Source organism: Xiphophorus hellerii, chromosome 12 (assembly GCF_003331165.1).
Source record: "Xiphophorus hellerii strain 12219 chromosome 12, Xiphophorus_hellerii-4.1, whole genome shotgun sequence".
Lineage (NCBI taxonomy): Eukaryota > Metazoa > Chordata > Actinopteri > Cyprinodontiformes > Poeciliidae > Xiphophorus > Xiphophorus hellerii.
Genome location: NC_045683.1, coordinates 10,644,374 through 10,653,593, shown reverse-complemented (window position 1 = coordinate 10,653,593; position 9,220 = coordinate 10,644,374). Strand labels below are relative to the sequence as shown.

The 9,220-nt window shown below is 39.2% G+C and overlaps 2 protein-coding genes across 2 annotated transcripts; one reads left to right on the top strand and one right to left on the bottom strand.

The window, feature by feature from the left end:
* The first annotated feature begins 146 nt into the window (after positions 1 to 146).
* Positions 147 to 3,210, top strand: pdxp (pyridoxal (pyridoxine, vitamin B6) phosphatase). The gene is made up of 2 exons (XM_032579684.1): positions 147 to 961; positions 2,159 to 3,210. Exons 1-2 carry the CDS (start codon positions 364 to 366, stop codon positions 2,506 to 2,508), a joined length of 948 nt encoding a protein of 315 aa, XP_032435575.1. The 5' UTR covers positions 147 to 363; the 3' UTR covers positions 2,509 to 3,210.
* Positions 3,211 to 3,326: 116 nt separating this feature from the next.
* Positions 3,327 to 8,160, bottom strand: kgd4 (alpha-ketoglutarate dehydrogenase subunit 4). The gene is made up of 5 exons (XM_032579696.1): positions 7,904 to 8,160; positions 7,601 to 7,692; positions 6,195 to 6,258; positions 5,167 to 5,360; positions 3,327 to 3,748 (listed from the first exon to the last, which is right to left on the bottom strand). The coding sequence occupies exons 2-5, from the start codon at positions 7,652 to 7,654 to the stop codon at positions 3,731 to 3,733; spliced, it is 330 nt and encodes a 109-aa protein (XP_032435587.1). The 5' UTR covers positions 7,655 to 7,692; positions 7,904 to 8,160; the 3' UTR covers positions 3,327 to 3,730.
* Between the last annotated feature and the right edge of the window lie 1,060 nt (positions 8,161 to 9,220).

Below are 9,220 nucleotides of genomic sequence, written 5' to 3'. Positions count from 1 at the left end.
TGTAATAATTTTGAGGATTTATCATGCAGCCCTTGCTCTAGACTTCTGAACCTTTTTAGCTCATTTAGAGAAATTTTATTTTCCAAGGATTTAGCCTTCTGACACATTCATCTGTGATTGGCTGCAGTGCTGCGTTTTGATTGGTCGATCTGGACAAGCGAGCGTGGCTGGACGTCAATGTTTATGTAGCTCCTCTATGTCGGATTTGTGCAACAGCATCAAGGTCTCTGCAATGTGATTTCCTGACGCTGTTTTGTTGTCGTCCCGTATAAGCTCGCCGTTTTCCGTCACGTTATGTCGCAGCCTCTGACATGGGGCACCACTAGCCGGTGAAAGACGGAAGAGACGGAGGAAAACGCCGGAATGGCAGGCGCCTTTGCCTTCAAAGGCTGCCAGAAAATTCGCGGTGCGCAAATCAGGGTTCTGCTCGAAGCGAAGGACTTCTTCCTCTTCGACTGCGACGGGGTCATCTGGCACGGGGAGAATGAGATCACGGGAGCGGCCAAGGTGGTGAACGCTCTGATCCGCCGCGGGAAAAACGTGGTGTTCGTCACCAACAACTCCACCAGGCCCCGGGAGAATTACGTGAACAAGTTCACGCGCCTGGGCTTCACCGACGTGATGCTGGACCAGATCTTCAGCTCCTCCTACTGCTCGGCCCTCTACCTGAGGGACGTCGTGAAGGTCCGCGGCCAAGTGTTCGTCATCGGCTGCGAGGGGCTCCGCAGGGAGCTGCTGGAGGCGGGGATCCCCTGCGTGGAGGAGGCGGACGACCCGGACGCCACCATCTACAACTGCGACCTGACTCCGGACGTGAAAGCGGTTCTGGTGGGACACGACGACAAACTGACTTTTCTCAAACTGGCCAAAGCTACGTGCTACCTGAGGGACCCTGAGTGTCTGTTCCTGGCCACCGACAACGACCCGTGGCACCCGCTGTCAGGTGGACGGATCCTGCCAGGTATGATGATGATGATTGGAGTAATGAAGCTTGACCCAGTTACAATCAGCTAATTCAAGCGGACAGTTTTCCCCTCCTATGTTTAATATAATATTCTTTAGCTCTGTTCAAACCTAAAGCTTTGGAGTTGTGTGTGTGAATCTTTGCTGTGATTCATCCCACCTTTTGCTTCAAATACTACAAATGTTATTGTTGCTGTTTTCTGTTCATTGTTTCTCTTCCCCTCTTCACACCTGAACATCAACAGTGTGCAGTAAAACAGAAATAACATCCTTGTGAAGATAATGTTTCTGTTTCATTGAATGCAGAATAGAATATGATTGTGTGAATAGAACTTGAACTGACTACATAATATCAGATAATCACCATTAAAACTCACCTTTGGTTTGGAAACAACTAGGCTAGGTAATGATTCAAATGAATTATTAACTGTTCTAGCAGCATTATAGATCGCCTGGTTTGAATATTTAGGGTCAGGAGAGCGACCTCTAACCGTCATTTTCAAGTCTTATTGCAAATTCTCCTTTAGTTTTAGGTCTGGACATCGACTGGGGCATTCCTTCACATGCAGATGCTTCAATCTTTACCTTTCCATTGAGATTCTGGCTGTATGTTTAGGGTCACCCTGCTGCTGGAAGGTGAAGCTCAGTCCCAACTTAAAGTCTTTAGCAGCTTTTAAAAGTTTTTCTCCCAGGATTGCCCAGTATTTACAAAAAATAGTCCAAATCCCCTCTTTGACGACAGCTGCCCAAATGGAAATTATGGCATTCATTTTAATTTATTATGCAATTTATTTATTGCTTAATGTGACAGGTTTACACACACATACATTTTTTACCCAATAATAGCCATAAATCTCAGAGTCAGACTGGCTGAAAAACCTGCCGCAGCATCATGCTGCCACCTTAGGAATAGTGCATTCCAGGTGACGTGCAGTGTTAATTTTCTATCAGTGTTTTGCTTGTGAGTCAAAAGTCCAATTGTATCTGACATTTACTCCCATTCATATTATTTAAATTACAGATTAACTTTATGAATTACTTGACTTTATATGTGAATTTCTTGCAGTTTTTAAGCTGCATCAATGTAAATACAAATGCATAACACACATTTAACATCAGTGACATGAACACTTGTGTAAACCTATGTCATAACACTTGGAGCCTCCTTCTGTTTTTGATGTTTTGCTCTCCGTAGGTTCTGGTTCCCTCACTGCCGCCCTGGAAGTGGCGTCGGGCCGTAAAGCGACTGTGATCGGCAAGCCGAGCCGCTTCATGTTCGAGTGCATCTCCAGCCAGTTCAGCGGCGTGGATCCCGCCCAGTGCCTGATGGTCGGGGACCGACTGGAGACCGACATGCTGTTCGGGTCCAACTGCGGCCTGGACACCATGCTCACCCTCACCGGCGTGTCTCAGATCGAGGAGGCCCAGGAATACAGAAGCAGTGACCTGAGCACCAACCACAGCTACGTGCCTGACTACGTGGTGGACACCATCGCCGACTTCCTCCCAGCTTTTGAGGAAATAGAAGAGCAGAACGACGATTGACGAACGATTCCGTCGGCAGCACAGATCGCTTTTGCGACATTACAAGTGCAGTGTTGAGTCTCACGTTTGCAAGAAAATGTTCCAGTTTATGGGAAGAAAGGGGGAGGGGAAAAAAGACCTGCTTGTATCAAAAGCAACTCACATCTAGGACAAATATCTGAAAATAATGATTAACCTGTGCATTCCTCAGTGTTTCTTCTAGTGTTGTGGCCATTTGTGACTGAATGTTTTGTTGTTGCTGTGTTTAATGGATATACTGCACTTTGTTAATCAAGTCCATTGGTAGTATTTGATATTAGGGTTTGGAACATTCAAAGTTATTTTTGTAAAACCATGAATTATTCTTAATTCATGTGTTTAGGAGCTGGTATTGTTTTTGTGAATGCAGAATAATCTCCTCTGATCTGTCTGGCTGAGTGTCACTTCAAGGTGAAAACATGCAGCTCTGGCAGAAAATAAAGCAGAGACTGTAGGCGGAGTGTCTTCTCACCTGTCATGTCTGTACTACATTGTGCCAACATTTATCTGGGTAATGAACAACCCACTGGACTCTATTTTGGAGAACATTAATGGTGGCCAGTGTTAAGCACTGACATGGGAATATTAGTGTTGTGAATGTTTTTACCATTTAAAGCATGCCAGCAATGGTATCAACAATAAAATACCCGAGGAGCAAATTAAATATTGTTCATCTGATCAGCAGCAATTGCCTCTTCTTTCAACTAATGCTTCGTATATTTCTCGGATGCCAGTGTTGTTTAAAAAGACATTTTCACAACAAACCAAATCATTATAATCAATTTAATCCTGTGGTTCACAACAAAACAGTTTCAAAAATTTTAATAACCACTTTTTTTTTGACGTTTGCCCTGATTTAAAATAAAACCAGATGTCATTTTATTTTGTCGACTTGCATTTGAGGATAGTTACAGTTCATGTGTAGCTCCATCAAATTTAAATGATCATTTAAAACCAAGCTGTCTCCACTGCCGTCATGGTTCAATTTTATTGAAGAAAAAAAAAAAATATGGCTTTTTTTTGTGTATTACAATGAAACTATCCTTTAGTGTGAACTTAAAATAAATTGCAATCATTTAAAATAAACATTATGTACATTGCAATAGGATTTATGTAATATATCCTATGAATCTCAGCATTAGGGTTGTGTTGATGAGAAGAAAGACTCCTCTTCCTTTGGCTGCAGAGAATGAATTGTTTCGGATCACTCTGGTCCGCCACGCTGAGGCAAAGAGAAATTACAATTCAGTGTTTAAAAAAAGAAAAAAAAAAGCACCAAATATCCAATAATTTCTTTAACCACATTATCCTTCTCACACTGCAAAAACAGTCTTACCAAGTATTTTTGATCTTGTTTCTAGTGCAAATATCTTAGTACACCTAAAATAAAACAAAACAAACTTACAAGTAACTGTTGAGAAAGATATAGGAGCTTTTTTTAAGCCCATAATTCCTTAATATTAATAAAAAAGTACTTGTTCCACTGACATATTAATTCATTTATAACATGGGAAAATGTTGTGTTATAAGTGAAATGATTCACCTTTAGAACTAGTACTTTTTAAAAATCAATATTAAGGCATTATTTACTTAGACAACCTCCAATACGTTGCTGTTACTTGAAACTAGACCAAAAATACTTGGTAAGATTTTGTGTTTTTGCAGTGCAGGGGAGCTGAAGCCTACACTAATAGACAGGGTACCAGCTCACTGCAGGGCCAACACAAACATCCAAACACACACACTTTGTCCAATTTAAATGTGCTAAATAATTAAACATACACTGAATTACCTAGGGTATTTGCTTTTACACACACATGGACTGTAATTACATCCTACCTCAGTAGGACACTCAGTGCACACTGACGCCACTCTTAAGGTTTTTAACACCCTAATACTTTGCGGCAGAACTGCCATTTTTTCCCATTGCTTCCACAGAAGTTAAGAACTTCTGGTTGTGGAATATTTAGCAGAGAAGAAATTATTTCACAGGAAGCATCCCACCATGGTAGGAAGTCACTGAGCTCCAGAGAGCGATCCAGTCTTTCCCAAATGTTTGTAAAAGCAGTCTGCATGCCTAAGTGCTGGACATTATACACCTCTGGCCAAGAAAGGGACTGAAACACCTGAATTAAATGGTTTGAAAGAGTGGGTGTATACTTTTGGCATTATAGTGTGCATGTCTTTGGACTGTGGTTGGAAGCTAGAGTAAGCAGGAAAAGTTGTGTTCCAAGTACTCAACACAATTTCTAACCTCCCATTTTTGGCCATTCTATCTCAATGCTATTACATTGTCACTAGTTTATTTCCTCACACTGTATTTTCCAATGAATGAGAGGTTTTTGCATCAATATTTCATCAGCTTGTTAGCATGAGATGATGCAGGAGAGACAGATTTCTGCTCATTGCAACCATTCTGTGTGGAATTTGGAGGTGTGCGCGCATTTCCCCAGCTGGTAGCCCCATCTATTGAGTGTGCTGCTTTACCTCCGTGGACACAGTAACATTCAAGTGATATCTATGAATGTACAAACAAAAAAAAAACTTTTCTTCTTCTAGTCTAAAAGCACACAAATAAACTTACTAAACCAATGAAGTAATAAAAATAATTTGTCATACTTCTATGGCTGCACCCCTCACCTGGATGTAGTCCATTTCATCCAGAGTTAACGGTCTCCTGCGGTACCTGGCGGGCAGCTGCTGAACAGAGGCCAGTGAGTCCGGCGTTCCCAGGGTGGGAGTCAAAGGTACTTGAGGTCTGGACGACGTTGAGGCTGAACTGGGGGCGTTGTGTTGTGGAACGTTAAGACCGAGCAGTTTCAATGCCTCTTGGACTAAAACAAACAATGGTGAAAGACACTCAGTACAGCAGGAAATCCTTTCATTTAATGCTACCAGTAAATGACTATACTGTATTGAGCTTGCATAAATACATCAGAGCATGTGGAATTATCAGGAAACACTCCCTCAGAGACAAACAGAAGTGTATCTGGAGACATTTCTGTGTTTTTTTTTTTTTTAAGTTGAGTGTGCCAAAGGTCAAGATTGTGGCAACTGGATCAGCCTTTTATCAGATAAGGCGCAGCTAAACAAAGAGTTAAACATTTTGCTGTAGATTTTGCTCTTGTGATAATAGTTTGGCTTCTGAAGTCAAGGACAGGTGACCTGAAAGAAAGGAAGCCTCTTCCCAACAACTTTAGAGCTGGTTTCATGTCATTTTGACATCAGATACAACTACACATTCTTCATTTGTCTGAACTTCACAGCCAAAATGATTCCTTAGTGTTACAAATCTGTCCTTAAAGTATGCATAAAACAACTGGTGTTGGTGAACATCTTCTGCAGTGCTGGTTTTTGTTTGCATCTGCCCCTATGCTGAAGCTTTTTTCAGAGAAAGCCACATATTGAAATCTGTTTTTGTTGTCAAATAAATTTTCTTATCCCTTCTCATTTTCTCTTTCTCTGCATAAATAGAAAACGTCATGCAAAACCATCCTTAATTTTAACAGCTGCAGGAAAGTTAAAGTGTTTTCTCCAGCTTCTAACAAAAACTCATTCTGCTAAAATAAACCAGATATGTTTTTGATCAGTAAAGACATAAGCTTTTGGCACATACTCTGATGGTTGGTTCTGTTTAAATCTCACACATGTTTTATAAACAGACTTACCATTGGGCCTTGGTACATCCTGTCTGTTTGGGAACTTGATCAAAGGAGCATGTGGCCGAACAGCCTGAGCAGAAACACACATAACAACCCAAATCATTTATTGCTTTAAAAAAAAATCATAAAAAGGTACAGAATTTTGATGCCTTCTTTTAGTAACCAAGTTCATCTGTATGGAAAAAGCAACAACAACAAACAACAAAATAAAATCAAAATCAAATAAAATTTTAGTTGTATAGCACATTTCAGCAGCAAGGCATTTAAAAGTGCTTTACATCATCAAACACAGAAACACAATGCAACATAGAATCAACAATCAAAACACGACATTAAGTCAAGTTCCAACATTAAATTTCTAATTAAGTTTCAAATACAATCCTAAACAGGCGGGTTTTTAGTCTAGATTTAAAGGAAGTCAGTGTTTCAGCTGTTTTACAGTTTTATATGGAAAATAAGCCAGGAAAAGCTTAATGGATACATCTGTAATTGATATAATGCTGAAGTTTGGATATATGGTTAGCTTACAGAATATTAAATGTCTAATACAATTGTACAAAAACAGAAAAACACAGATAAGGGGTCATTTAATAAGGAATCAATCCTTCCAGTCATTAATATGCATTGAGATTTTCTCAAGGGAACATTTGTTATAATGTAAGACAGGCTTCCACCCTAACCCAGTTTTGTGAGAAAAATAGTCAATTTATTGTGCTATAAATCAGCAACCACTTCAAGTTAATCAATATACACTTTTAAAACACAGAGAGTAACAAGATCCTAATTAACTTGGTTGCCTTGAATCAAATTGAGCAAATAGAATCAGTCTTTCTAGGTTGTGTAGATGTTTTTGCAAAGACATATTAACAGGCAAATTAATGATAATTGAAATAACAGCATGAAATGTCTGTTTTCTGAAATCTTTGCGTTTCTCCAACCTGAGGTAAATTTGTTGGATGCATAGTCATTTTAATAATAAAAAAGCGTGAAGGAGCATGCAATACACAGCCGCCGGCTGAACTCCTGAGTTACCAAATGGAAAATAAATTTGGTCACCCCTATGGACATTTTCTGGGGGCGCCACTGGTGAAAAGCGTTGAGGTGCAACTATTCAATCCTATCTACCTTGTAACAGGCCATAATATAGAAAAAAACCTAAATTATCAAGTGACCTGAAACACATTTTAATTACTAGAAATATACTGTTGCAGTAGAGCAAAACACAAGACACGACTGCGAGTTGTTCGGTTTAACAAGGACATCAACAAGGGTACAAGAGGTATTTCAGCCAATAGCCCTCACTAAAATGAGTCAAAAACATCCCGAATTAATTTTTGTAGTTTAACCATATACTAAAATAGCAACAAACAAAACGAGAGGTAGAACGATTCAAATTTCTTCAGCAACTTTACCTGAATTACTCTAGCGGTGGGAGCTGCCATTTTGGAGCTGACTTTGCTCCCCATGACGACCTCAAGGTTTACTTCCGGGTATAAAACGTCTCCTGTAGCAACAAACACCCACCACAAGAGGGCACTGTTGTTATTGCCAAAAAACAGGTACTTTCTAGAATAAAACGGGTGGGCTATCATTTGTTCAAAGCAAAGAATATATGAAGAATAAGGAGGCAATGATGCGGGACTGCTGTTTAGCACAGTTCAGAAATGATCACATTTCAACCAGATAACTTAAATAAACGTTAGCTACATTTGTACCGTTTAGATAGCCGTTGTTGTCAGGGGCTGTCCTGCTTGGTCAAGTAGCCGCCCCATAGTAATGCAACCTTCAGATTATGGAAGAATATCCCAGACGAATACAAGACCGTCATCCAGAATGAGGTAAAACAGGACAAGATTCAGTAAAGTCCGTAAGATTTACAAAAAAAAAAAAAAGATTACTGAGTCTGTTTATAATGTTAAACGTTAAGACAAGCTCACTGTACTAGAAAAAGAGAAGCTATCTTTAATTTCAACCTACCTTTGGAGCAAAGATAACGTTGTCATATGACCAGGATCTATCCTATCAGTAATAAGGACCATATCAGAGATCCTTTATAGGTCAAGATGCATCACTGCACGAATACTCAAGAATTTGCATACGTTTAGTGCTCCAACTCTCTCTCTCTTTCTCTCTGTCTATCTCTATCTCTCTCGCTCGCTCTCACTTTTAAAAAAAATTATTTTTAGTACATTAAAATGTTTCAGATAAAAAAAGATGTTAATATCAGGCAAACTGGAAATGAAAATCTTGATTTAAAAGATCATTTTCATTATTAGCAAAAGTTATTCTCCATGTGGAAAATTATCACTGTATTAGCTCATTCAATATGTTTTTATATTTACTAAAGTTACGTTTGTGTGAGGGTTGCATCGCGGCCAGTGTTGTATAAAGTACTGAAATCTCAGAGTCAAGTAAAAGTACAAGTACCTCTCCAAAATATGACTTTGGTAAAAGTCGAAGTCACTGACTGAAATGTTACTTGAGTAAAAGTCTTAAAGTATTTGAAACTTCTTGTACTTAAGTATGGAAATTACTGTAAAAATGGATGTACTCAAGTAATGTAATGAAAAGTACAAGTAAAAAGTAAAACAAAGCAAATGCAGTTTGAATGACATTTTTTATATTTTGGTAAACTTGTCAAATACACTTAAAATAATGTACACAACCAAGTGCAGGCAAAATTAAACCTGCTAATAGATATACCTGCAGGCATCATTTAGTTAAGAAAATTAGGTGCTTTACCTATAGCACAAGGTTAACTTAACCGGCTTTACAACTGAACCAGCTTCTTAGTATACCCTCCAGGACAGAAAATACAACGTTTTTGTAAGCCTTAAGTTTTCCCTTCAAGTAAGGTCAGTGCTGAAAATGAGAAAAATAAATAGTACAGAAAATGCGGCCAACATGAAGAAAAAGATCTGTTACGATTACTCTACTTCACAAATCAGTGAATCAGTCAATGCTACAGTCAGTAGGTGGTGCACACAACTGGTCATTATGCAAAAGAAAAAAAGAACTGGGAGGAAAATGCA

Bases quoted from the DNA above. Each gene is read 5' to 3' on its own strand.
- kgd4 (XM_032579696.1), bottom strand. From the start codon at position 7,654: ATGGGGAGCAAAGTCAGCTCCAAAATGGCAGCTCCCACCGCTAGAGTA. The intron at 6,259-7,600 runs GTAAAGTTGCTG...GTTTCTGCTCAG, and splicing joins CCACCGCTAGAGTAATTCAG to GCTGTTCGGCCACATGCTCC. The intron at 5,361-6,194 runs GTAAGTCTGTTT...TGTTTGTTTTAG, and splicing joins GGATGTACCAAGGCCCAATG to TCCAAGAGGCATTGAAACTG.
- pdxp (XM_032579684.1), top strand. From the start codon at position 364: ATGGCAGGCGCCTTTGCCTTCAAAGGCTGCCAGAAAATTCGCGGTGCG. The intron at 962-2,158 runs GTATGATGATGA...TGCTCTCCGTAG, and splicing joins AGGTGGACGGATCCTGCCAG to GTTCTGGTTCCCTCACTGCC.